Source organism: Cyphellophora attinorum, assembly GCF_001299255.1.
Source record: "Cyphellophora attinorum strain CBS 131958 chromosome Unknown Contig2, whole genome shotgun sequence".
Taxonomy (NCBI): domain Eukaryota; kingdom Fungi; phylum Ascomycota; class Eurotiomycetes; order Chaetothyriales; family Cyphellophoraceae; genus Cyphellophora; species Cyphellophora attinorum.
In genome coordinates, this window is record NW_017253230.1 from 991,721 (window position 1) to 1,018,511 (window position 26,791).

Below are 26,791 nucleotides of genomic sequence, written 5' to 3' on the forward strand. Positions count from 1 at the left end.
TCGCTGTGAGGCTCGCTGTCGTCCGCTGACTCGGTGGAGAGGGGAGTCTTGACGCCATCGGAGTCAGTCGGCGATGAAGGGGCCGATGAGGATGGCGGTGTGAGATAGTTGCGTGCCTGCAACGACGTCTTATGGAATATCGCTGGTGCTCGCGGACGAAACGGTGGATGTGGGTGAGGATAGAAATGGGAGCTTAGGTAGACGGGGTCGGTGGAACAGCGGTGAAATGGTGAGGACTGTTCCCAATCTGCCATCGTGGAACTACTAGAATGTTTGGAGTTTGTGCGACGGTCGTCGAAGGGCAAATAGATGCTCGATGGACAGAAGTCCTCGTGTATATAGATCACGGAAGAACAAGTGGCCCGAGGTGAAGATCGACAACCAACGAGTACCTTGTGAGAGCATTTGCATTTTCAGAGATCTTGGTAGGCTTGTGAATATGAACTCTAGTCGAGTAGACTGGAGGCCACAGTGAATTCCAAACTATCTATCATCACTCTGCATTGGGGTCTCGCTGCCATACCTAGGCTTCGCTCAAGATCGCACCTGTCTCACGGTGCCCTCACCTGCGAGTTCGCCTTGTCTGCTGCAGACGCGACAAAGCAATGGCGTCTTTCCAAGTAGGCGCCGGTGCCCCAGCATAACTCACAGCTCAACAGGGTAGTCGAGCGTTTCGATCTTCTTCGGGTAGGTAATGCCACCCTGTTTCCGGACCTCGTCCATGACCTAGAACCATTCACGTTAGCACGGCGCTCAATTGAAGCCCCTTGGGCACAACCTAGAACCAAAGACCAAGCAAAACATACCTCCATAATCAACACACTCTCCTCCCAACCCAAATACCCGCCCTCCTTCCTCCCCGCCACAATCCCCCTAGCCGCTTCATCTGCCTCCCAAAACATTCCGTGCCCACCCGCCGGATGCTCCCACTCCTTGACCTCCGCCTCTTTTCCCTTCTCCTGCCACACCACCCTCGACTTCAACGGCCGGAACGCCATGGGATAGACCTGACACTCCCCTTTGTCACCCTGAATCCTTATCGCCGGCGCAGCGCCGACCTCCCGGTCGCCACCAGGATCGCTCGCTGCTTTCATGCCTGTAGTGGCGATGCCGTGCGCGTCCCCACCCTCGGACTGCGGGCGCGGAAAGGTGAGGAGCATAGTCGTCATCTCGTCGACGCCGGTGGGCGCATACTGCTTCACGGCAGCTATGACGCTGGGCTTGGTGCGTTCAGACTCGGGGCGGGGTTGAGTATGCCAGAGGGTCTGGAATACCCATGTTAGAGCGTAGATACCTAAGTCCAGTAAAGCACCGCCTGCGAGGTCCTTGTTAATCATGCGGCTCGCGCCATCCGCCCAGGTGACTTCCGGGTTGGCGTTAATGGAGAGGTCTGCGAAGACGCGGCTCACGGTGCCGAGCTTGCCGGAGGTGATGAGGTCGCGGACGTAAATTGAGAGGGGGAAGTAGCGCGTCCAGACGGCTTCCATGAGGAAGAGATTCTTCGACTTGGCGACGTCGACTAGTTTGCGGGCTTGTGCGGCGTTCACGGTGAAGGCCTTCTCGCAAAGGACGTGCTTGTTGGCTTCGAGGCAGAGCATGGCGTTTTGGTAGTGGTGCGAGTGAGGGGTAGCGATGTAGATGATGTCCACGTTGGGGTCGTTGGCGAGCTCGGCGTAGGAGCCGTAGCCTTTTGCGTCGGTGATGCCTAAGTCCTTGAGGAATTCGCTCGCCCGGTCAGCGGAGCTGGAGGAGGCGGCGGCCGTGACGACATGTTTGACATCGGTCACGTTGCGGGTTGTTGGGTCAATGAGGAGGTCTTTGGTGAATGTTTTGGCGATGCCGCCTGTGGCTCTGTGGTGTTTGTGATGTGGTTAGTCGTGGTTGACTTTGGAGGATCGGAAGAGGGGTGTTATAGTGGCGGGATGGAGAATTGTACAGAATGCCCCATCTGATTTCCTTCGCCATGTTGGTACGACTCGTCGTTCTTGACTGCTGTCCACGGCCCTCAGAAGTCTTCGTGATACGGTAAAAAGGGCTTGTCTAATATGGCCGTCTTATTCGAGTGTATTGGAAGTGGTTTTACAAGTTGGCAAGACGAGCGGACATGGATATCTGGCAAAATCGGCTATTTTCACAGATGGGGAAATGCGTCATGGATCTATGCTCGGCTTTTCTACATGGATGATGTTCTCGCTGTAAGAACCAGGTGTGTGGACTTGAGGTGGCAATCCGTGAGACGAGCTCTCCCCTGCGGTGGTCAGACTTGGAAGCATTCTTCCATGATGCTTGTGGTCGCCAAGTCGAGACCAGCTGCTGCGCCGGCGTAACTACCACCAGCAATTTGAACCTGATTTGATGTAGATCAGGCGTTGGGAACGCGTGACGGATAGCGCTTCAGAGGCAGAACAAGCTGATCTACCCTTGTACCCTGAAAGTCCTACCGCTGGCAGTCTTCCGCTCTCGCTCCTCATTCTCGGGTCTCGCACGGTTGAGCACTGTAGCATGGTCAGAAAAGGCTCTGGGCTCGAAAATGAATGCAGCCTACCTTGCAAAAAGTCCGCTGTCCGTCTCCGCATCCTGCTGTGAATGTATGCCTTACTCGCCTTGATGTGGTAGTGGAAGTAGTCCCTGAATGTCTGTATATGACTGATGTTCTCTGCTCTCCGGGCCTTCTTCAAATGTCTTGGGAACAGAACAAATGTGATGAAGCCCATCTCGCCCTTCTCACCAGTCTTTCCCACTCCACGCATACCCTGCAGCTCCAGTGGCGGATCTGAGCGGAATAAGACCTGTGGGGCATTCTGAATCGCTCTCCGTCGAGCATCAACAAATTCCTGGAGGAAGACTTTTCCGAAGATGCGGTCGACTTCATCCTTGAAGAGAGTGCTGAAGATGACAGTGACTCGATCATGAGATGCCTTAATGTAGAACGCTTCCTCCTCGCGGTAGTGGATTGCTTTGACTTCTCCTCCTTCTGCGACACCGGCAGGCGCAGACTCGGACGTATACTTCGCAGCCTCTTCTGACAGCTCGTCGAATTCAGCAAAAGCCTTCTCGAAAGGCGCAGCCATCACATTGCGCTTCAGTAAGGACACCCTTCTCACCAGTTCTTCACGCTCCTCTTGTGAGGCTGGCAACTTCTCCAGATCTATCAAGATGCTAAAGTCGTATCCGGCCTCGGGAGAGGTGATATACGCGCCATATTCCCGCTGTAGCACGTCCTCTGCGCCGTAGGCAACAAGCTCTTTGTAACACTTGACCTGTAATGAGACCTGGATCTGGCTTTTTGACTGCGGCGTCGAGATGTGAAAAGTCACTCCGTCGAAGTCTGAAGCAATCTGATCGATGGATGTTGGCGCGGGTGGAGGGTTTGCCAGGATACGCTCGGTGAGGATCGACTGGAGCAGGGTATTTTCGTAGGAGATGAGCAGCATTGTGTGGGAGGGCGCTGCGACGAGTGACTTAAGGGTTGTTCAGCGGTGATGTGGCGGCATTCGAGGCTACGCTTCTGAGCTCGCTGTCAGATATACTAGTCAAGGACCGCAACCGTCGTACCAAAGTTCGAGTATTGGTGAGGGCGGTAAGTAAGTACCGGAGGCAGCGGTTGTCAGTCGCGGGGCAAGGCTGCAGGAATCGGAGACTACCTTGTCATCCGGTTTACGCTATGGACTACGACGCTCTCTGTACAATATGGTCGCAGAATAGCGTCAGTCATCCAACCTGTTGGCCACTTGTCACATAATACTTGACACATAATGACCCACCCCTGGTAATAGCTTGACCTTCTCACCACTATCCAGCATATGCTCTATCTCCCTCATAACACATATCAAGAAGTCAACACTCTTTGTCCGATAACATGCTGACTCTCTACCTAGAGCGAGATCCATCACCACAAGGTGAACACCACTACTAGGGATCACAATATTGTGCTTCCTAAAGCTCGCACTATCCCGATTATTCTTATACTTGTCAATATTAGCATCGTCCTTCATCACAGCTAGAATACTGTCTGTAGTAAAGGAGCGCGTCACCCACTTAAATCCCTCTAGTCTGTAGTACTGCTGGGGCGGCGAGTCGAGGTAAAGGCCCTTGCCGTTGCTGTTATGGCCTGTGCCAAGCAGGCGGGCAAGCTTGTCAACCGGCTGCGATTATGCTCGGCCCAACCTCACCACTGCCGATACAGCTGTGCAAGTAGTCGCATACGTATTCCCCACGGGTATGAGAGCGGCTTGTTCATCACCATCTGACCTAATTCTCTGCTCAGACTTTGGCACGTCCCATCGATTGCTGTGACCTTCCGCAGGGAGGCAAGTGAATCTCACAAGGCCACCATTCTTTCCCCGGCAGCTTAGTCACTGCTTTAGCGTCGTTGATTGGCTGATTGTTGTCAGGGCAGCAAGTGGAGTCGACGCTGCATCTTCCATAGGATTCTCTGGACCTTGAAATCGACAGCCGTACAAATTCTTTTGCACACCACAAACATCTTCTACGAGCCCTCCATACCTTCTGCACATTTCTCACACTGCGAACTATCCTACCTTGAGTCGTCGATCGCAGACCTCATCGTAGCTCAAAGCCACCACAGAGTAAGTCTACCGTGCCAGGCATTCCCCTCGTCCCCAATTTCTTGTAGCATATGCGCAGTCACTTCCCCAAGTTTCTGGCATATTCTCAAGACTTCCAAACCTCCGCAAACGTTTTGCTATTTCGCAAACAACCTTCGAAGGCATAAATTCGTTACTGACTCACCTTGTAGCGAACAAGTCGCCCTCCAATCCACCAGACACAAGATCATCACCGCCGCCAAAATGTCGGAGACCTTCGAATTTCAGGCTGAGATCTCTCAGCTTCTGTCCCTCATTATCAACACCGTCTATAGCAACAAGGAGATTTTCTTGCGAGAACTCATCTCCAATGCCTCAGACGCCCTCGACAAGATCCGCTATGAAGCTCTCTCAGATCCCTCCAAGCTCGATTCGGGCAAGGACCTGCGCATCGACATCATCCCCGACAAGGAGAACAAGACCTTGACCATCCGTGATACCGGTATTGGCTTCACCAAGGCTGACTTGGTCAACAACCTTGGTACCATCGCCCGCTCAGGCACCAAGCAGTTCATGGAGGCTCTCACCGCTGGTGCTGATATCTCCATGATTGGCCAGTTCGGTGTTGGTTTCTACTCAGCCTACCTTGTTGCTGACAAGGTCACCGTCATCTCAAAGCACAACGATGATGAGCAGTATATCTGGGAGTCATCTGCCGGTGGCACCTTCAGCATCGTCCCCGACGCCGATGGTGAGGATCTCGGCCGTGGCACCAAGATCATCCTGCACCTGAAGGACGAGCAGACCGAATACCTCAACGAGTCAAAGATCAAGGAGGTCATCAAGAAGCACTCCGAGTTCATCTCATACCCCATCTACCTCCACGTTCTCAAGGAGACCGAGAAGGAGGTCCCAGATGAGGATGCGGAAGAGGTCGAAGATGACGATGAGAAGAAGGCCAAGATCGAAGAGGTAGATGACGACGAGGAAGAGAAGGAGAAGAAGCCCAAGACCAAGAAGGTCAAGGAGTCCAAGATCGAGGAGGAAGAACTCAACAAGACCAAGCCCATCTGGACCCGCAACCCTTCAGACATCACCACAGAAGAGTATGCCTCCTTCTACAAGTCTCTTAGCAACGACTGGGAAGACCACCTTGCTGTCAAGCACTTCTCTGTCGAGGGTCAGCTCGAGTTCCGCGCCATCCTCTTCGTGCCCAAGCGTGCTCCATTCGATCTCTTCGAGACCAAGAAGACCAAGAACAACATCAAGCTCTACGTTCGTCGTGTCTTCATCACTGATGATGCCACCGATCTCATCCCTGAGTGGCTCAGCTTCGTCAAGGGTGTCGTCGACTCGGAAGATCTTCCTCTCAACCTGTCTCGTGAGACCCTCCAACAGAACAAGATCATGAAGGTCATCAAGAAGAACTTGGTCAAGAAGTCTCTTGAGCTCTTCCAGGAGATCGCTGAAGACCGTGAGCAATTCGACAAGTTCTACTCTGCCTTCAGCAAGAACATCAAGCTCGGCATTCACGAGGACTCTCAGAACCGCCAGGTCCTGGCCAAGCTCCTCCGCTTCTCGTCCACCAAGTCCGGCGAAGAGACCACCTCCCTCACCGACTACGTCACCCGTATGCAGGAACACCAGAAGCAGATGTACTACATCACTGGCGAGTCCATCAAGGCTGTTGAGAAGTCGCCCTTCCTCGACACCCTGAAGCAGAAGAACTTCGAGGTCCTCTTCCTTGTCGACCCCATCGACGAGTATGCCATGACCCAGCTCAAGGAGTTCGATGGCAAGAAGCTCGTTGACATCACCAAGGACTTCGAGCTCGAGGAGACCGATGACGAGAAGAAGGAGCGCGAGGCCGAGGAGAAGGAGTACGAGGGTCTTGCCAAGTCGCTCAAGAACGTCCTTGGCGACAAGGTTGAGAAGGTCGTTGTCTCCCACAAGCTCATCGGCTCCCCCTGCGCCATCCGCACCGGCCAATTCGGTTGGTCTGCCAACATGGAGCGCATCATGAAGGCTCAGGCTCTCCGTGACACCTCCATGTCCAGCTACATGTCCTCCAAGAAGACCTTCGAGATCTCGCCCAAGAGCGCCATCATCCGCGAGCTCAAGAAGAAGGTCGAGGCTGACGGTGAGAACGACCGCACTGTCAAGTCAATCACTCAGCTGCTCTTCGAGACTTCGCTCTTGGTCAGCGGCTTCACCATCGACGAGCCTGCTGCTTCGCCGAGCGCATTCACAAGCTTGTCTCGCTTGGTCTCAACGTTGACGAGGATGAGTCCGAGCCCGAGGAGAAGGCCGACGAGGAGGTCCCTGCTGCCGCGGCTGGCGAGAGCGCTATGGAGGAGGTCGACTAAATGCGTCTTCAGCGTCACTCACCTTTCTTGATACCCCAGCTCTGCAGATAGACAGCTTCACGCTTTTCATTAGAGGCGTCTGGTGTCGTCTGTCTGGCTACTCACGGTGAATGTTGAACGTTTTGAGCACATTTCTTACGACGCATGGATGGAAAAGCTATGGAGAGAAGCCATTTGGCGGGACAGGCATGTTACGTGGAGGTGACCTGGATGACTTCCATCGTTGCATCTTCCATCATCTCGTTGCCGTCGGATTTCCGACCCAAGCAGACCGGCATTAGATAGATGCACAAATTCAAGTGATTGAAAATCAACCCTGCCCTCTCCCAATCGTTGTGCATATTGTCAGCTCAACGTCGCATGCCATGCCGACCGATCGCGCCTCCACAAGAGCATGCACGCTACAGCACCAACCTGGCATGTCCCTACTTGCCTCCCTCCTGCGCCGACCTGCTCGGACAGGTAAACGAAACTCTTGCGCATCGTGCCTTCTGCGATGTCCCCGAATTCCTGGGCGTGCAAGGAAGGCACTGGCAGCGGTCGACGACCGCGACTGTGTGCTGCTCTCTTTCGCACCACGCACGGTGTGCACACCTTCACGATTCATTACTTTGAGAAAGACACCATGTCAACCGGCTTCGTATATAACCCGTTCCAGTAGACGTGTCAACCGGCTTTATCCCACGACCGACTCCAATGCTGCTGCGTCATCCGGCGTCGGTTGACGACTCTTGTTGTCCAGCAACTTGACAGTTCCTTCCTCCGTTGACATTCTCGTTGCCAATCTGCAGCTTCTGAACTGGTCCCTGAGTCGGCAGAGACTCATAATCGCTCGATGGGTCGTATATCCGCACAGGCAGCCTTGAATTGTGGTCTCAGAGGAATTCGTGCCCGCGGTTTTCGAAGTGCTTTGGGCGGGCACTGAAAGCATGTATATTACGATGTACACACGATTTCAACACATGCAGGTGATGCCTCGATATGGACAGGCCTATCTTTCATGCTTCCACCTTACTTTTTCTTGCTTCTCTGGCACGTCTTTTGTTGTCCATCGGCCTCAATTGCAATCCCCTCCATTGCTGCGTGGAATAGGTACGCAACGGTGGTCCTAATCGCTCAGCGTCGATCATGCTCAGAGGTCGCCCTCAGCTCGACTTCCGTATCACTCGCGCCCTACTTGCACAGTGTACGGCATCAGAGATGTGGGAGCGATCGTTGACGTGATACAAGGAACGAAAACATCGTTATGAATATGGCTTCGGGGACATTCGGGGTATAAAACTAAGGCAAACTAGCTACCATTACGGTCACGAACTCTATCCTGTCTGTGGTGACCCGATTGCGACCACAAGGAAAACCCGGTCTCCAGTGCTGCTGCTATACTTCCAGAAAAGCAAGACCAACAGGTCGCATCAGCCTTCGATCACCGAGAGAATGCTCAGAAGCAGCCAGAGCCCAACGAGCCAAGGAAGCCTCGCGGCTTCCGACAAAGGCCCACGCCAGCAGCGCTGTCATCGTCACTACCGTCTTTGCTTGCTGGCTCCGAGTCGGGGCAACGTTTGCCAGGGCGGGCTTCGTCAGCTCTGAAATTTGGCATTCTATCCTGCTTGCTGCCGCTTGGGTTTCCAATAGCAACCGTCGAAGCTCGCGAAGGCACGGTCGTTTCAGTAGCCGTAGTAGTCGTCGTGGCGGTCGTGGTAGTGCACGAGATTTTGCCGCTATCATTGTTCCTCTGCTTCGTTTCAGGCTCCTCCTCCAGTGTCTCTGATTCCTCCTTGATCGGTGGCCAGGACAGCCGTGAGAAAGTCAAGGACAGTTTAGACGTTCTTCGGTAATTGGCGCGCAGCAGCTTCTCCGTCGTCGAGTTCTATTCGTCTTGGAAGAAATGCATGATCTGCAGTTAAAGGATTAGATTCATCAATGTTGCGCATTGGGTGCATATAGAACTTACGGCTGAGATCCCCTTACGACCTAAACCATGAGGTGGCCATGCAATGAACTGCGGATCTGGCGTCGCGCCTGGAGGAGTCGTTAGTGAGCATGCTTGGTACACAGTGCTGAGATAAGACTTACCCATCTTCTCTCTGAACTCGCTCTTCCTTCCCAAATTGAATTGCTTCACAATCGCATCGTAGGTTGAGCCTAGCAACTTCATCTTTGTGCCGGACATATGGTGACCGGGTGTGACATGGGGAGCCGCACCACCGCCGAATGTGACCGAATGAGCGCCTAGAGTTTCTGCCGCACGCAGGGCATGGGTGGTAACGAGCTCGATGGTGCCTGACGGGGCGCCAGGGAAATCTAGACAGTATTTGGCTTGCCAGCTGGGAGTTTCGTTAGTTCGGGACCCGGAGGAAGATGGGAAGGAGTGGTCTTACCCTCGCTGAGGCGCTATCTGTGCCAGTACAGCAATACCACAAACTGTGCCTTCCTTGTCCTCAGCGATGAAGTAGCGTCTGTGCGTCTCGTCACGGAACAGATCAATGTTGGACAAGTGAATCTGGGTTCCCTTTCGGTTCGCCAACCAGTCCTTGACACGAGCATTGCACTTCTCCTTGGTGGCCTCAGGTACTGGCTCCTTGGAGTCAATGTCAGTGATCTTGATGCCGTTGTTCGATGCTTGTCGGATCTTCTTCGCAACCTCCGGATCGGATTCTGCGGAGTGCTTTGTCGGATCAACACGCTCTTCAGCAACGCAGGAGATGGACTTCCAGCCAAGGCGCTCGCCGAGTACTTCCTCGGTGGCAGTGTTAATGAGGATCCAAATCGGCTTGAGATGAGTTTCTTTCTTGAGCCACTGCAGGAAAGATACAATGACACGGTAGTATTGCGACTCTGCGCAGAGAGGATCGCCAGGTAAGATGGCATGATGGCCTCAACCACGTACGAAATTGCAGCACCTGTATCGGCATGGCGCCAAACCTTGAAGCGCTCATCACCCCAGGAGGTGTGTGTGGAATCACCGTAATTGGCGATGAGATCTTCAACAGAAGGCATCTGGCGGTCCTCAACAGCGACCTCCCGCCCGCGCTCACGTTTCCAGACAGGATTGAGTGTGTCGGCGTCTGGGTATGGCAGGCGTTCAATGACTGCTTTTGGTGGGAACGATTTAGGATCTCTGTGGAACATGGAGGCCAGGCGAATGTTGCCAAGCTTGAGCAGCAAGAAGAGGATGCGCTCTAAGCCAACGCCGCAACCACCGTGAGGAGGGGTGCCCCATCGGAAGCCCTCCATGTACTCGGCCATGTCCTCAGGGTCAATACCCACCAAGCGCATGTTGTCCTCGAGCATGGGAGCATCGTGTATACGCTGCGAGCCAGAGATGATCTCCTGGCCGCGAACGAAAATGTCGAACGAGTTGGTGTATCTTGGGTCATCGATGTCAGGCATAGTGTAGAACGGACGAGCTGAACGAGGGAATTTGTCCAAGACGTAGTAGTCGGTACCGTACTTCTCTTTAACGAGCTCACCAACACGAATTTCGTCTCGAGTTCCCAAGTCCTCGAGTGGTGAGACTGGCTCGCCTTCTTCGTTCAGCCAGCCAGAGTCTGTGAGCATCTGAACTGCATCCTTGAAAGGGATGACGGGTGTCTTCTCAAGCCACACAAGGTCGTCAGATGGAAACTGCTCCTTGATAACATCGACTTCTCTTCGGCACGTCTTGTAGATACCCTGGAAGATAGCTTTCAGCGTGTTGTCAATCACGTCCAGCATCTCGTGGTAATGCTCCTCGATAGCCATCTCCAGATCCAGACCAGTGAACTCCGTCAAATGACGATGAGTGTTGGAATTCTCGGCTCGGAACACAGCACCAATCTCATAGACTCGTTCGAAGTCTGAGGCAATGGCCATTTGCTTGGCTAGCTGAGGAGATTGGGCAAGGAAAGCTTTGCGACCGAAGTAGTCGACTTTGAACACGGAGGCGCCAGATTCAGTGGCAGCTCCTTGGAGCTTAGGACTGTGGATTTCAACGAAGCCTTGAGCGTCGAGGGTCGACCTGAAGAGGTTGCCGATGACAGACTGGATGCGGAAGATTGATTGCGAGGTAGTCGTGCGTAGATCAATGATACGGTTGGACAGGCGAGTGCGATTGGGGATTTGACTCTGTCTGCCTTCTTCCTGGTGGGAGTCCAAAGCAACCATCTCAGCTTCCTGCACGGAGAAAGGCACAGGTTCCTGTCGCTTGACAATGACCTTGAGTTGGGAGACATGAACCTCCATATTGTGAATAGACGCCGACTTGACCGGAATCTCCGGCTTCTTCAGAGTACCAGTGACCAGCACAATGCTGCCAGTCCTCAAGTGCTCTGCCCAATGCATCATCAGAGGCCCGATGGTGCCTGGCGTCTCAACCATGACGCCTTGAATCGTAGACAACTTCTGTCGGAAGATCAGAAAGACCAGCTTGACGCCCATGTTGCGAACGTGGTACAGTCTGCACCGGAACATGACCTCGGTTCCGACCATCTCGTCGGTGATGGTGCTGATATCGATCCTGTTCTGGGTGCCTCTGGTCGTAGACTGCATGACCGGCAGATCGCCATATCTGGCTCTCATTCCTTCAGTCTCGGCCTGCGCGGCCTCCTCAAGCCTCTTCCTGCTGCGTTCCTCGGAATCATCGCGGTGCTCGAGTGACAGCCGTGAGCGAGCCTCCTTCTTCTTCGCCTTTGTGGCCAGCCGTTTCTGCTGGTTCTTCGACACTCCGTCGCTATCGAAGTCATCCGTGTCAGGCTCGTCATCGCTCGAGGTGTAGCTGTTGTCCAGACGGAGAATCTGAGCCAGGCTTCGCCGATGCGGTGAGTGAGCATTGTGTGGCTGCCCTAGATCGCCGCTGCCGTGGCGGTGGTGTGGACCCGTGCTATCGGGCGAGTGCAGCTTCTGCTTGAGAGCTTTGAGAGGGTTCGCCATGCTGGCACGCGTGAGATTGACCAAAAACGCGTGCTAAAGAGAGAGCAACGAGATTCGTAGCGGCGGATAGCGGGGTAAAATATCAGTCTCTCGAGTCTGATGTCGGGCCTCAGCCGCTGGGCTCCGAAGAGCTAGGGGTTGCCGAAGTACCGGATTACACTTCGTGTGGTGAGTTCAAGCGGGCCTCAGTCGGTGAGCAGAAGGTCAGGAACTTGTTCGCCTGTCCTCGAGGGCAGAGCGGGCGATATAACCACCACCGAGGGATTGGATCAAGTGCCGACAAACGTGGAACTCGTTCAGCGTATGCGAGCGTCGACTTATCAAGAGACGGCGCCAGCTTTGTCACAGTCAGAGAGAGTACGAGCCAGGGTTTATGTGTCAGCAAGCAGCGGCTAGTAGCTTTCCACTTCTGCAGCAAAGAGCGAATGAATAAGTTTCTCCTACACACATCGAGGGGGAGGAGCGGGACGTGTGACCATCTACTTAATACCCCCAAGTCACGGAGAATGGGCCACGCCTTCCAGCTTCGCGTCGCCTTCTTTCAAGTTTTGCATCCGTTCGACCCGCCAGAGTTGGCTGAAGGCCTGCTGAGACACGTAGATCCGAGATTGAATCATTCACAGACAGCGGCGAGAACTGGTGGAAGCTGCTTCCGGCCTGGGATGATGTTCAGAGCAACCTTGGGCTCCATGTCACCGATCAAGCAAAAGAGGGCCGTGCCCAATGACCCAACCGAGAAGTCACGGAGGGGCACTCGGGTCTGCCATGCAGTAGTCAGTTCGCTGAATAAGCTTCGACTGTTCTATTACAATGGCCGGAGAACGAGGGTCTTTTCTGAATCGGTAGCCCTTGCTACACAACGTGCATATTGATTGCGATGGCGCGTTCACTTCCTCGTAAATCGAGAGTCCGTAGGCGATATCGACAGCATTGGAGCACAGATTCACGCCCGTAACACTTTCCTACACTGTTTTCAAGCTCCAGAGCCAAAGTGCACGCTCTGCGTCAGTGGTGGATCCTCCAGAGGCATTCACATCCGACGAATCACTTGCTATTTCATCTTTGCTTTGTTGAGGTAGGGTACCTTCCCTGCTCGGATCGATGCGCGTTTCAACTGCATGCAAAATACCTGCCTGGCTGTGTCTCTCCTGGCAGCGATGGCAGCGATTGCTCAGCCCGAGTCCTGCTCACACAGCACAACTTGAAGTACAGTGAAGCATGCGTAGGATAAGTGTACGTCACTGCTTCCACGTACGCCAAGCCGAAAGAATCCCGCAGTTTGTTGTGTGGCGCTGCCCGTGGTCTTGTCTGCGCTGGTCTGCCATATCTAGCATCTCGAATACCCGAACAGGTCAATGGAAGAGGGACAACGCAGTGGCACGACGAGATATTTAGTCGGGCATGAGATCCTTCCGCAACATTGATCCGCACTAGATACATACGACATCAGACTCGCCGTTCTCCAGAGATCGGGCTCCTGCTCAGCGACCCCGGCCCTGTTTCTTGCATTTTGCTTGGTTGCAGCGACACGGTTGTGGTCACAGTAGACGAGTGGCGATTCCCCCCGTGGGCGATTCCTGCTACTGCTCAGTAGACTACATTCTAGAAGCTGTAGACATCGTGTTCGCTCGTGCTCTATCGCCTCTCCGTCTGGGCTCTTTGTCAACATCTGCATATATACACATTCTGCTCCCCAAGACCGACTTCAGTAGTTAAACGAAAATCAGGCCACTACGGGCGCTCAGGGCACCACTCATCATCAAACCCATCAGCTTACAGAAGTCGTCCGGCCGCCAATTAGCCTGAGCGAGCGGGTCGCCGTACAGCGCTGCGCCAGGCCCGCGACGTAACACCGCACAACCTGACTTCCCGCCGCGTACCGCGACTGCAGTCTTAAAGCCATGAGCCATGGCCATGGTCAATCCCTTACCACTAGCCGTCAGGTAAAAACGAATGCTCCGACTCGGGCTCTGATGGACGCTCCGGATTGCAGGCGCGATCTGGCTCTTCCTCAGAAGGCAGAGAGAAGCGGCCCAAGGTCACCTTCACAAACGTCAAGGAGTTTGAGGACGAATCCACGATAGACCCACCCGAGGTCAGTCAGCATTGAATCTGAAGCAATCACCGTGCCTGAATACTATTTCGCGAGAATCGCGCCCGTGACTGACTTGCTATGCTTCCTGCAGAACTTCATGGAGCAATATGTTATGAGACCTCGGAGTCTCTCGCACCATCTTTCAGACGAAAAGATTCCCTCGAGGAGATGGCTTCGGATACAGGCTCGCTTCTGGCGCAGTCTTATGACTTTCTCGATGAATTTCCACAAGATGGCCCGTCCGAGGCCTCCGAAGCCAGCATACAAACGCAGCATGGTCACAGACACCGTACCAGTCGATCTGTACTTCTACCTGCCTCCCAAATACTACTACACTCTCCGGTCCGATCCGCATCACCGCTTCCCATGCGTGGTCAACTTCCATGGCGGAGGTTTCTCGCTGGGCGATCCAAGAGATGACCGATACTGGGCCAGAGTGGTACTTGAGCAGACGGATGCAGTCTTTGTGAGCGTTGGCTACCGCCGAGCACCAGAACATCCGTTTCCGACAGCAGTCGACGACTCAGCAGACGCACTGCTATACCTCTCCGACCATGCCGAAGATCTACACATTGATCCCACCAAGTTAGCATTGACAGGCTTCAGCGCTGGCGCGAATCTCGTCTTCTCCGTCCCTCTACGCCTGGCGTACCATCGCAGAATAAAAGCCACAGTATCACAAGTACCGTTCATACCAAGCTTTGCACCCAACTACAATCTCGAGCAACTTGGCGTACAGCAGATCGACAGCGGCACCAGCAATCGAAATCTATCCGTGAACCACTTCAACAACGACAGCAATAACCACCTCTCAGCGTTCGACTCGCATGACCAGCACCCGCCATTCCACTCTCCATTTGACACGCCTTCGCCTTCCGTCTCCCGCGTTACCACACGGCACGACGACGGAGACTCCTCACCCACCGACCACGACGACTACCAATACGACGATCACAATCCCCCCGACGAGCACAACCGCCACCACACCCACCAGAGCCACTCCGAGGACGACGAGCATGTCCCACCAGACACACCTCTCCACCCACCGCCCACCATAAGCTATGACTTCGCCGAAACACCAAGCCTGAAGCGCCCACACCACCCCGGCCGCTCCACCACCTCCCTCATGCTCATGCGCACCAACACCGGCCACCCCCTACGCATCACCTCCATCATCGCCTGGTACCCTCTCCTCGACTGGACCGTCTCACGCGCCAGCAAAAAGCGCAACTCCCTCAACCCGCCCAAATGCCTCCCCAAAACCTTCACCGACCTCTTCGACCACGCCTACCTGCCCCCTCCCGACCCCGCTGGCGCCCATGCCTCTCCCTACGCCAGCCCAGGCCTCGCCCCAGACCACATGCTCACCGAAGCTCTCCCGCCGGACATCCAGCTCTGGCTGTGCGAATGGGACATGCTGCTCAAAGAAGGCCAGACTTTCTCGCAACGGCTCAAGTCATTGGGTAAGAACGTCGACAGCAAATTAGTCCCACGGGTACCGCACGGGTTTGACAAGTCTCCGAACCCATTCCGAGATCAGGCGGCGATTGATGCGTTGTACGAGAAGGCGGCGAAGGGTCTGGCGCAGGTTTTCAGCAATGAGTACGGCGGGCTGCACAGTAGCGCGAGTAGCATACAGGAGAGTCTGGTGGATCGCGCGCCGAGGAGGAGTGTGGTGCCTGCGTTTGGATAGGCGCGAAGGAATACGGGTCACGGTTGTGACGATTTTAGCGCTGTCGTAGGTGACGAGAATGAAGTAAGAGGAAGGTGTCTTGTCACAGAAGTGGTGGCAGCGTCTTAGCTCGACATCCAAGTTGAAGATGTCAGTGATATTTATGATCATTGTAAACATCGTACAGTCAGTGTCTATCATACATGTCTCATCCTGCTTTTGCAAGCTCTATCATATCATGCCATCTCTATCATACCTGATGCTTCAAAGTCCTTGACGATGCCAGACATGACTTTCCTTACTGTGCCTGGTGCAAATTAGGCCATAAGCACGGGTGCGTCTCGTGCCGTCGTTGGGGCTCAAGAGGCTGTGCTTGTGCTGGTCGACCAGTCCGGATACGAGAACTTCGACGAAGTCCAGGACGAGTTGCTGAGCGTGCCGTTCTCGTGGACTGTACCGGCCGAGCCTGTGCCAGCACTAACAGGGCCAGACCAGACTGGAGTGAAAGTGACGTTCTCCGAATTGGTCGTGATCGCGCCAGTGCCGAATGGAGCAATGCCAAAGGGAGCAATGCCGACGCCGACGATGGTAGTCGTTGTATTAGTCTCGCCGGTGGCGATGTGTGTAGAACCGGAGGTCACCACTGTAGAAGTAAAGTTGAGCCTACCGGTGGCTGTGACGTTGAATCCGCCAGGAACATCGCCAGGAGTTGCAGGACTGCCAGTGATGCTTGCAGGAGAACCTGTGTCAGGGGCCTGACCTGTACCCTGTGTTGCATTGGGCCAGATGTCCGTGATGATTGAGCCTGTAGCAGACGGAGAGCTGCTGTTGGCGAAGCTGCTGCCTTCGAGGGTCCACGTTCCTGCTGTGCCAACTCCGGAGATGATTCCACCACCGCCAGCGCCCCAAACAGACCAAGTCTGTTCGATTGCTGTGGCATACACGATGATGGTCTTTGTGATGGTCATTGTGATCTGGTAGATGGTGAACGTTGCATCCTGACCAGAGCCGGTGATTGTGGCGGTTTCCTTTTCCGTTCCCCAAGAGATCGAGCTCTCGGTGCCGGTAATGATCGCGACAGTCGGTGTGCCGGATACGATCCAGCTTGACCATGCCATGCCAGAGTAGCTAATGAGCTGACCTCCTCCAACACTGACAGCACCCGAAGACCACATGCTCCCTGATGCACCTCCGCTGCCGACACCCGAGGACCAAACACCTCCTGATGCACCTCCGCCGGCAGTTGCGTTGCCCACGTTCCATGAAAATGAGGGCGCCGAACTCACGGCACCTGTTCCAATCACGATGATCGAGCCGTTTGAGTTGGTGGATGTGGTCCATGACAATGAAGGAACGGCACTGACATTGATAGCAGATCCGGTCGGAACGACTGGCCCGGGCATGGAAGCAGTAATGTTGAAGCTGGCGGCGGCAGACTGAGTCGTCTGATCAGTACCGGTAATGCTCAGGGTGTCGATGCCAGATCCTGAGGTTGCAGAGACGGAGATGGCAGCAGTGCCAGAGACAATGACTGAGCCGTTGGCATCTGTGAAAGTGGTCAAGGACAGTGGGCCTTCATCCGCGGTAGCTGTGCCAACGACCACGACAGTGCCATTGCGAGACACAGTAGTCACAGGCTCAGCAGTGGGTCCGTTGCCAGGCTCAAAGCCGGTGGCGTTCCAGCCCCAGCTAGCAGATCCAGCGCCAGAAGCTGCTGTTCCAGCAGTGATAGACCACTGGCCAGTAGATTGAGCACCCCCATTGCCGCCTGTAGTAGCGTTGACGCCCGAACCAGCAGATGCAGAATCGGAAACAGCGGTTCCGACTGACCATGAGCCAGAAACGACCGTTTCGCCAGCAGACACGGAGCCGTTACCACCAGGCCACGATCCAGATATGGTCGTACCGCTGGACCATGCTGATCCAATACTGCCTGACCACGAGCCAGACACAGCTGAGGCAGTGGCTGCTGCCGATTCGTTGCCACCAGACCATGAGCCAGAGACAGCAGTGCCAGTAGCTGCTGCAGAGCCAGTCCCAGCAACTGCACCGGATGCACCCCATGTAGCTGTTGCTGCACCTGTGCCAAACGAATTTGCCCAGGAGAAGCTGCCAGCCGTTCCAGTGACCAGCACGCTACCGTTGCTGCCGTAGCTGGTCCAGACCACCTGACCTCCACCTGCTGACACGGTCTGAGAAAAGGAAGTGATCGTGGTATCAGAAATGCTGGTGGAAGTGGATGAGGATGAGCTCACACCACTGCAGAGGACTGTGTTGATGCCCTGAGAGTCGATGTGCAGCTGCTCATACATAGGGTCATCGAGATTGAGCCCACCACAGAGGCGAGCAACGTCTTGAGTGGAGTTCAGGCCATATTGCATGGCATATGTGAACGATGTTGCAGCCGTGGCCAAAGTGTCTAGGACCTGGAATGTACTGGTGCTGAAGTGGTACCCGAAGACAGCCCAGAAGCATATAAGATTGGAAATCTGCTCGCCGTCCAGCCCTTTGTTGGACATCGATAGTTTGGTATCAGTGTTGTTGGTGATGTTGCACAACAGATGTGGCTCTGCTCCCGAAATGATGAGGCTGACAGCGACGAAAGCACTGTAACATTGCTTGCGGTAGGTTTGGATTGATTCTATCAGTGTCCAGTTGCCAGGGTCGACAATTTCTGCAACCTCCATTGCAAGTTCTTGCTCAGCTAAAACAGCACGCTTGTCGAGCATGGGAGGTGACGTCTGCAGCGGTATTTCGTCCAGAGAGGTGCTGATAGGAGAGCCGATACCGCCGCGTGTGGACACGACAGCCTCAGTCATGCATCCCAACTCGGTTATGGTGAGAACAGATTCTGTGCATCTCTCAGAGAATGGTCCCTGTTCAGATGTGAGCTTGTATGCTGCTCGAGGATGGGATTCTGCTTACGACAGGTGCAGGATTGTTCTCCAGATTGGTGACAGTACAGTAACGACAATCAACGACCTAGACCCGGTCAGCACATCTCTTGATCGATGGGATAGGTATGTTATTTACATTGAGCCGAGTTGTTACGATCGCTCCATACACCGTGCTTGTAGGCCCGGTCTGTGCAACCCTCGATGGATCATACGTGACAGTGCAAGCCCGCTGAGGAGGAGACGATGCACAGGAAACGCCAGCCAGAGCATGATCGATGAAAGAGAAAGTGACGATGAGAAGCAGCAAAACTGAATGCAGCGCCATCCCGACGGCTGGGGCGAGAGTGCCGTCGATGCTGTCTGTTGATGCTGTCTGTTGCAATCGAACGCAGCTGTAAGAAACGAAAGGGATTGAGGACAGAAGGGTATGGGTCGGTTGACGTGGGTGATCGATAAGTTGGAATACAGGCAGTCTTTCGAGATGATTGGAAAATTGTTGAGGGAAAGTACGCACAGCATGCCATGACAAGGTAGCTGCGATAAATGGAACTGTCGAAGTTGAATGGATGATGCCCAGCAACGCGCCTACCTACCTACATTTCCTATGCTCTCTTTACGGTCGAGGCATAAGTCTTGAAAACCGTCATCCGCTCTTCATTCGCGTTGTTTGCGATAGAGGTAACAAGTCTCCCTACCCTGCTTCAACCCGCAGCCCTTTGCACTAACATTCTGACACTTCAGATCATATGGTCGGAACACTGACTAGCCACAGCTGTGTGTTAGGTTGTTGACATCTTCGTTCACAGCAGAGGTCGGGTTTGACACTCGGTCACCGAATGAAGCATTGATGAGTCGACTCACCTCCAGAGGCGAGCATTGCCACCATAGCAGCCGAAGTACACCTATGTGAAGTGAATAAAGAAAGAAGTGGATGATCATCAGCATCGCGACAGCTGTCGCGAAGACCTCCTCGCATCGCCGGTGTTGAATGTACTGCTGTTTGCACTCGAACACTTCTCCCATCTCCACAAGGCAAGACTACGAAGTCTGGATGGCAGCGGACGACATGAAACCTGTCTTCATGTGCGGAAGAAGGCCGAAAGATGCCAGGTAGACTGGTAAGTACATGTTCGGAATTTTCTTGGGGTTTCTGCAAAATCGCGCAGTCGAGCGAAAAGCGGTGTCAAGGATGGGCGGTGTCACAGTGCAGCGACATCAGACATTCATCACACGAGAAGTTCTCGTAGCCAGCGTCGCATCTGTACCTTTAGGCACGGCTGTCCTTCTAGAAAATGGCTCATGGGGCCTCGGAGCAACAAGCCTTGTCTGTTGCTGGTAGAGCGGTCTGTGCGTTGCGTTAGCCAGGGTGGATGCAGCCGAATTTTTGTCAGTGAGGTGGGATCTGTACCACCAAACCATCACTGTTGCAGACTGAGAGAAATTCTCTCAAATATGTCAACGGCATAGACTCACGGACTGCTCTCTACCTGCTTTCGCCGTAGAACCCGAGGCGTCCGATGGCGTCGGCATACGCAGCCTCATGGCGACAGGCAATTTGGCGTAGCGAATCGCTGTGGAGACTTGGTTTGTTTTGATGCAATTTTCCGCAGATAATTTTCCAAACTTTGCGACAACTCGATGGTTCTCGTCGCAATCTGGATGTAGCGAACAACACAGAAGCGATCGAGTCCTACGACAATAGAATTGCTGTCATGCTCGGCGCCCGGTCAACGTGAGGAATGCGACTCGAAATAAAAAGAGCAACACCGAACTGGCCTGACCTTCGTCGCGGGCTCCTTGCAGTTCGGGCGGCATTCGTCATGTCCATGCATGTAAAGCTGAGTCATGTATGTATGGTCATTACACGCATTCTCATCCATGGGATCTGAAAGAACTAGCCAGGTTCAAGTTGGCGTTTCCGACCAGTGACATTCGCTAGATATGACAGAAGTGTGTGATGATGTCGTTGTGCGTGGGAGGACTCGGTGCTCGTTGTGCAGTCTCTTTCAATAATCGTTTTGTTCTGTCACCGCTGTTGTCGCATTGTCGACAGTAAGTAGACATTGCCGCTCACCGTCCTGCAATTCATGCTGCTGAAACGATACGTCGGGTCGTCCTGTGCGTACTTCAGGGGAATAGGATCAGGGCGGAGGAATTGACGGGGCATAGTGTGTCGGCATTCGCGCACACGTGGCTGCGCCGGAATATTCGAGGTGTTCAAGCACTTCTCAACCACTCACAAATTCAGGTTGCGAAGCATGATGCGTGAAAAGATGTGAGTAGAGCTTGATTAACCTGAATAACGTGCGTTCTGTTTAGGTCTGGTTGTGCTGAAGCACACATGTTCTGCAGTGAACTTGCTCAAGGTACTGAAGGTACTCAAGGTGCTCTGCCCGGGTGCTATATAGTGACTGCCTCCTCTGCAGCTATCCTACATCCCTCCTGCCTTCATGAGCTACCACACATCGGCAACTTCTTCCTTCTCAGTCACACCATCGACATCATCTCATCAACAACTTATCAACTGCCAGATTCGCAACATATCGGCCTATCTCACTCACCACCCGTGCGTTCCTAGCTTCATTACTTCACTGCAGCTGAGGTCCACCTTCTACGCTTAACCGAAAGCAGGGCTAGCGGCACTGGTAGACTTTCTTGTGTGGTACTAGCCCACGATCTTCGAGCTGCACCTGCGCTTTTCTCCTTCGAAAATTACCAACCGAACAACAAACCTCCCATCTCTCGTCCACCCCCAATCCTTGTCGAACATCGTCGACACCTCCCAAAGAATTCTGCGCTTGTCTGGCGCCGGACCCATCGGACGCCTGGCCATCTTTCCTCCTAGGGTTAAAGCTGTTTCTGGTTGAAACTCGTATTTCACCGTCACAAAACAATTCACAGACTCCGTCAAAGGTCAGTTCCTATCTCAATAATAATGGCTCAGCGGCATGCTTGCTGACCCTCAAGCTCAGGAAAGCTTAAGCAGCCAACCAGAGGTGTCCCTGTCGGACGCTCTCAAAGCTATCGGCGCCCACAACAGCTCCACGGCTTGTCGGATCGCTGGTTCCACTCTCAGTCTCTTTTGTTGCCCGTTGCTCGAGGTGAGCTTCCCTCGCTCGCGTCTCTTGCTCTGACTTTGCTTTAAGAGAGGGGTCGATCTCGACAGCTCTTCTTTCCTTCTCCAGCTTGGTCCTTTGTCGACAAGTCCAAGTCTCCTCAAGGACCACTGCGTTCTCTTCTTTTTCTTTTCCTTTTGCACTAACTCTCCCCTCCAGTAGCAAACATGTCCAACGAAAAAGACTTGGAGAACGGTGACGCGAAGCGCGAGCGCATCAGCTTTGCCGATGGATGGGACCCAGATGTGAGTGCCACCGTAAACATCTCGAAACCGCGGACAAAGCTAATGCATTTGACAGAAAGATGAGGGCGAATATGCCAACCTCATCCGGTACATCTCTACGTATCGTGATCGCCGCTTTTCCAAAGCCCCATCCCAGGCCTCGGAGCAAGACGCTGCCGACGCCAGTGGAAAGAAGAAGCCGGGCTTCTTCTCCCGATTGCTAGGCAAGGGTAGCGGTCCTGGCGACCTCTATGAGGTTCCTGAGGAATGGCTCGACACCGACATCAAGCAAGGTCTATCTTCTCACACAGTCGAAGAACGTCGGAAGAAGACCGGCTTCAACGAGTTGACCACGGAAAAAGAGAACATGTTCGTCAAGTTCATCGGTTACTTCCGAGGACCTATTCTATATGGTGAGTACATGAAGACTTTCTTCCATGCCGAAGCGACCGTACTGATGTGTTGCAGTCATGGAACTGGCCGTCCTTCTTGCCGCTGGTCTCCGGGATTGGATCGATTTTGGCGTCATCATCGGTATTCTAATGCTCAATGCCGTCGTCGGTTGGTACCAAGAAAAGCAGGCTGCCGATGTCGTAGCCAGCTTGAAGGGTGACATCGCCATGAAGGCGATTGTCATTCGTGACGGCACAGAGCAAGAAATCAAGGCTCGCGAACTTGTTCCTGGCGATATTGTGAGTTTCCGCTGTTCCGTGACTATGGATCGCGACTAATATCTGAAACAGCTCATCCTCGAGGAAGGTATGGTCGTTGCTGCAGAAGCCCGACTCATCTGCGACTTCGATAACACTGCTGGTCTTGCCGAATATAAGGAGATGATCAGCGACCCCGAAGCGTATCACTCTAAGAACCACACCGACTCGGACGACGACGAGGAGCACCACACAGGTGTCTCAATCGTTGCCACCGATCAGTCTGCCATCACAGGTGAATCGCTTGCCGTCGACAAGTACATGGGTGATATTTGCTACTACACCACTGGCTGCAAGCGAGGCAAGGCCTACTCCGTTGTTACCGAGTCTGCTCGCGGCTCATTTGTCGGCAAAACTGCTTCTCTGGTCCAAGGTGCGACTGACTCTGGTCACTTCAAGGCTATCATGGACTCTATCGGAACATCGCTCCTGATTTTGGTCATGTTCTTCATCTTGATCTCCTGGATTGGTGGCTTCTTCCACGGCCTTGGCATCGCTACGCCTGAGGACAGCTCCAACAACTTGCTCCACTACGCGCTTATTCTGCTTATTGTGGGCGTCCCTGTCGGTCTGCCCGTCGTCACCACGACAACTTTGGCTGTCGGCGCTGCGTATCTGGCTCAACAGAAGGCTATTGTGCAGAAGCTCACGGCTATCGAGTCCCTGGCTGGTGTCGATGTTCTCTGCTCCGACAAGACCGGTACCTTGACTGCCAACCAGCTTACTATCCGTGAGCCATACGTTGCGGAGGGTGAGGATGTCAACTGGATGATGGCCTCGGCTGCGCTCGCCTCTTCTCACAACCTTAAGGCCCTCGACCCGATCGACAAGATTACCATCCTCACACTCAAGAGATATCCCAAGGCTCGCGAGATCCTACAACAGGGATGGAAGACTGTCAAATACACCCCATTCGACCCCGTCTCGAAGCGTATCACAACCATTTGCACCCTTAAGGGCGAGACATGGGCTTTCTGTAAGGGTGCACCCAAGGCCGTTTTGTCCATTGCCGAATGCGACGAGGCCACCGCCAAGCACTACAGAGATACTGCTGCCGACTTTGCTCGTCGTGGTTTCCGTTCCCTCGGTGTCGCTTCCAAGCGTGGCGATGAACCATGGAAGGTCATCGGTATGCTTCCCATGTTCGACCCTCCGCGTGAGGATACCGCGCACACTATCCTCGAAGCTCAGAACCTCGGTCTCAGTGTCAAGATGTTGACTGGTGACGCCATCGCCATTGCAAAGGAAACCTGCAAGCTTCTCGCTCTCGGCACAAAAGTCTACAACTCTCACCGCCTTATCGCTGGTGGTGTCTCTGGCACAACTCAATACGACCTGGTTGAGAAGGCCGACGGTTTCGCTGAAGTCTTCCCCGAGCACAAGTACCAGGTCGTCGAAATGCTGCAACAGCGTGGCCATTTGACTGCCATGACTGGTGATGGTGTCAACGATGCTCCATCGCTGAAGAAGTCCGATTGCGGTATCGCTGTCGAGGGTGCCACCGAGGCCGCTCAAGCTGCAGCTGATATTGTGTTCCTCGCTCCTGGTCTGTCCACCATTGTCGACGCCATCAAGGTCGCCCGCCAGATTTTCCAGCGCATGAAGGCTTACGTCCAATACCGTATCGCACTTTGCTTGCACTTGGAGCTGTATTTGGTTACCTCGATGTGTATCATCAACGAGACCCTCCGAACTGACCTGGTCGTCTTCTTGGCCTTGTTTGCCGATCTTGCTACCATTGCTGTTGCATACGACAACGCCCACTACGAGCAACGCCCAGTCGAATGGCAATTGCCAAAGATCTGGTTCATTTCAGTCATTCTTGGTATTCTCCTGGCTCTCTCCACCTGGGTCATGCGCGGCACCTTCTACATGCCAGATGGTGGCTTGGTCCAGAACTTCGGCAACGTCCAACTCATGCTTTTCTTGCAAATCTCCCTGGTGGAGAATTGGCTCATCTTCGTTACCCGTGGAGGCGAGACTTGGCCATCATGGAAGTTGGTCGGTGCTATCTTGATTGTCGACGCTTTGTCTACGCTCTTCTGTGTCTTCGGTAAGTCTTCATGGTCATGCGTCTATAATATAACTAACGTATCACAGGATGGCTCTCTGGCTCCAGAGCTGAGCAAGTCGATTTCGTCGATCCCGTCGATTCCCTCACTCGCGACCACTACAGCACCGAGACCTCGATTGTCACTGTTGTTGTCATCTGGGGCTACTCTATCGGTGTCACGGTTGTCATTGCCATGGTTTACTTCCTGCTCGTCAGCATGAAATGGATTGATAACCTTGGACGTGCCACCCGCAGCCATGCCGATACCCAGATGGAGAACATCATCTCCCACCTCAGCCGTGTTGCCATTGAGCACGAGCAAGATGTGCACGGCAAATCGAAATGGGTGTTGGGTGCGAAGGCAACCGCTCAGGAAGATGATGAGTAATTCATTTAATGATCTGAACATATGTTGGGTGCGGCAAAGGTGTACAGACGCAATATTCTGAGGCTGTCTACGGGTGTTTGAGGCACGGGAGCTTTCCCACCCTCGTGGTTGCCAACAAATGGCTTCGGTAACATATCATAGAGCCAGCCATCAAATAACCACAGACAGTTATTTCGTGTTATTCCTAGTCCCAGTTGTACGTGATGGCATAGTATCTTCAGACCTGGTGATTTCGTCCGCAGGCTGCGAACTGCGCACCTGCGCATGTACTTCCTGCCTGTACGACGCGTTACGGTCTACTCCTTCGAAGACTGATACTGTACAGAAACAAGACTTGAGATCGATGTGCGCTATCATGCACACCTCCGCAACTCTATCGCTTCGCCTTGACCTGCTCTGTTTGCGCTGGGTTTGAACTACTGCCGCTGTCCCCCTCTCTACCACCTTATCAATGACCCGACGGCGTCCAACGCGTACCTTATCTTGCATCGTTGTCACCACTCGTTGACCGTGCCAAAATGTTTGGGAGCTTGGTCGTTGCGATACATCTCCTGGAACCCCTCGCTGGGCGTTTGATACCTTCCACGGCCAATGCAGGCTCTACCCCTCAGTTCGACGAAGTCGCCCCTCCGCGACTCCGTTCCCCGAATATTCTCTCCAGTCATACAGTGTGGCTCAACTGCTTGACCTTGCACGTCCTTCCGTACACAGTGACAGAGCCGGGCCGAATGTAGCAGCAGTGAATCTAGCTGCCTATTGGCCACGGAGCACATGCGACAACGTTACTGTGTGTGTGCTGTCGTAATGCATCCACGAATCCACGAACCCAATGATGGATGTCTTATTAGTGATGGTCTTCCCTTGCACTTGCATGCCCGGTCCATGCCGCATTGCATCATTACGTACTGTCATAGGTATGTACTCTGTTTCCGCCTTCTCCGTCCCACACCTCTGCTTCTCCATGGTATGGTGCCTTTCGGCAAGTGGGCTGATGAAGTAAGCGAGCATACCCGACTGCATGCATGTTGAGGCCCATCTCCTTATTGGTGATCAAATCGACGAAGCGGGACACCATCGACGATGTGAACTTCTTCGTTTGAGCGGAGCGCTCGTATCATTATTGCAGTCGCGCCTGCCCGTCATGGAGTGGACGCGGATCACGGCGGATCATTCACCAGGATGGCAGATGGAAGTCTCGAACGACTTGCATACTGTGAGATGGTGATAGATAAGTGCTGTTAAGAATGTCTCGTATGTAATGTGCAGTATTTGGCACAGAATACTCCAGGTTTATACGCAGCCTTTCCGACATGGCGGGATACTCAGAAGTACCGTTGCTTTCGAGCATTCCGACGACGCTGCCAGCTTCATCGCGAGCCACGAAGTGCATTACCCACCTCCTGCGGAGGGCTCAACGACTTTGGTGTCTGCGTCTTCTTCAGGCAATTGCCCAGCAGTCTTTCGGCCTCGGACATCCTCCGACTGCCATACCATTTGACTTTGAACAAGTAGTACCTGACCGTGTTTACCATTTGCCTAGAAGAGATGAATGCGCCCGAATCATTGATGACCATAGCAAAAGCAGCCATGCAAGCTCCTGTAAGCACGTGGATCGTCCCGCGCTGGGCCGACATCTGACCAAAGCTGTCTTGCATACGGTCCCTTTCCTTGCCGATGTACAGTTCCTGGCTGCTCGAGAGGCACACCTTCCTCACTGCTCTCCATAACTCATGGTGTTTTTAAGGTGATCTGTCCAGTCTCGAATATGCTGATGTATTGTCACTTACCTTCGTCAGAAATGCAAGGACGATACCA

The 26,791-nt window shown here is 53.7% G+C and overlaps 6 protein-coding genes across 6 annotated transcripts; 3 read left to right on the forward strand and 3 right to left on the reverse strand.

Annotated features, from left to right (window-relative positions):
* Window positions 1-645: 645 nt before the first annotated feature.
* On the reverse strand, window positions 646-3,434 carry AB675_2687 (Actin-related protein 2/3 complex subunit 2; the record flags this gene model as incomplete). Its single annotated transcript, XM_018142678.1, has 4 exons — window positions 646-726; window positions 807-1,843; window positions 2,442-2,495; window positions 2,546-3,434. The coding sequence occupies 4 exons, from the start codon at window positions 3,432-3,434 to the stop codon at window positions 646-648; spliced, it is 2,061 nt and encodes a 686-aa protein (XP_018005055.1).
* Window positions 3,435-4,811: 1,377 nt separating this feature from the next.
* Window positions 4,812-6,913, forward strand: AB675_2688 (Heat shock-like protein; the record flags this gene model as incomplete). The annotated part of the gene is made up of 3 exons (XM_018142679.1): window positions 4,812-5,567; window positions 6,414-6,746; window positions 6,800-6,913. The coding sequence occupies 3 exons, from the start codon at window positions 4,812-4,814 to the stop codon at window positions 6,911-6,913; spliced, it is 1,203 nt and encodes a 400-aa protein (XP_018005206.1).
* A 1,438-nt stretch (window positions 6,914-8,351) lies between these two features.
* Window positions 8,352-11,821, reverse strand: AB675_2689 (Aspartate--tRNA ligase, cytoplasmic; the record flags this gene model as incomplete). Its single annotated transcript, XM_018142680.1, has 5 exons — window positions 8,352-8,780; window positions 8,865-8,932; window positions 8,987-9,237; window positions 9,292-9,748; window positions 9,814-11,821. The coding sequence occupies 5 exons, from the start codon at window positions 11,819-11,821 to the stop codon at window positions 8,352-8,354; spliced, it is 3,213 nt and encodes a 1,070-aa protein (XP_018005125.1).
* Window positions 11,822-14,148: 2,327 nt separating this feature from the next.
* AB675_2690 (AB hydrolase superfamily protein) lies at window positions 14,149-15,609 on the forward strand (the record flags this gene model as incomplete). Its single annotated transcript, XM_018142682.1, has 1 exon — window positions 14,149-15,609. One exon carries the CDS (start codon window positions 14,149-14,151, stop codon window positions 15,607-15,609), a length of 1,461 nt encoding a protein of 486 aa, XP_018005157.1.
* A 338-nt stretch (window positions 15,610-15,947) lies between these two features.
* Window positions 15,948-18,810, reverse strand: AB675_2691 (uncharacterized protein; the record flags this gene model as incomplete). The annotated part of the gene is made up of 3 exons (XM_018142683.1): window positions 15,948-18,464; window positions 18,514-18,570; window positions 18,622-18,810. The coding sequence occupies 3 exons, from the start codon at window positions 18,808-18,810 to the stop codon at window positions 15,948-15,950; spliced, it is 2,763 nt and encodes a 920-aa protein (XP_018004916.1).
* A 2,958-nt stretch (window positions 18,811-21,768) lies between these two features.
* AB675_2692 (Plasma membrane ATPase) lies at window positions 21,769-24,976 on the forward strand (the record flags this gene model as incomplete). Its single annotated transcript, XM_018142684.1, has 5 exons — window positions 21,769-21,846; window positions 21,902-22,238; window positions 22,294-22,517; window positions 22,569-24,588; window positions 24,636-24,976. The coding sequence occupies 5 exons, from the start codon at window positions 21,769-21,771 to the stop codon at window positions 24,974-24,976; spliced, it is 3,000 nt and encodes a 999-aa protein (XP_018005009.1).
* Between the last annotated feature and the right edge of the window lie 1,815 nt (window positions 24,977-26,791).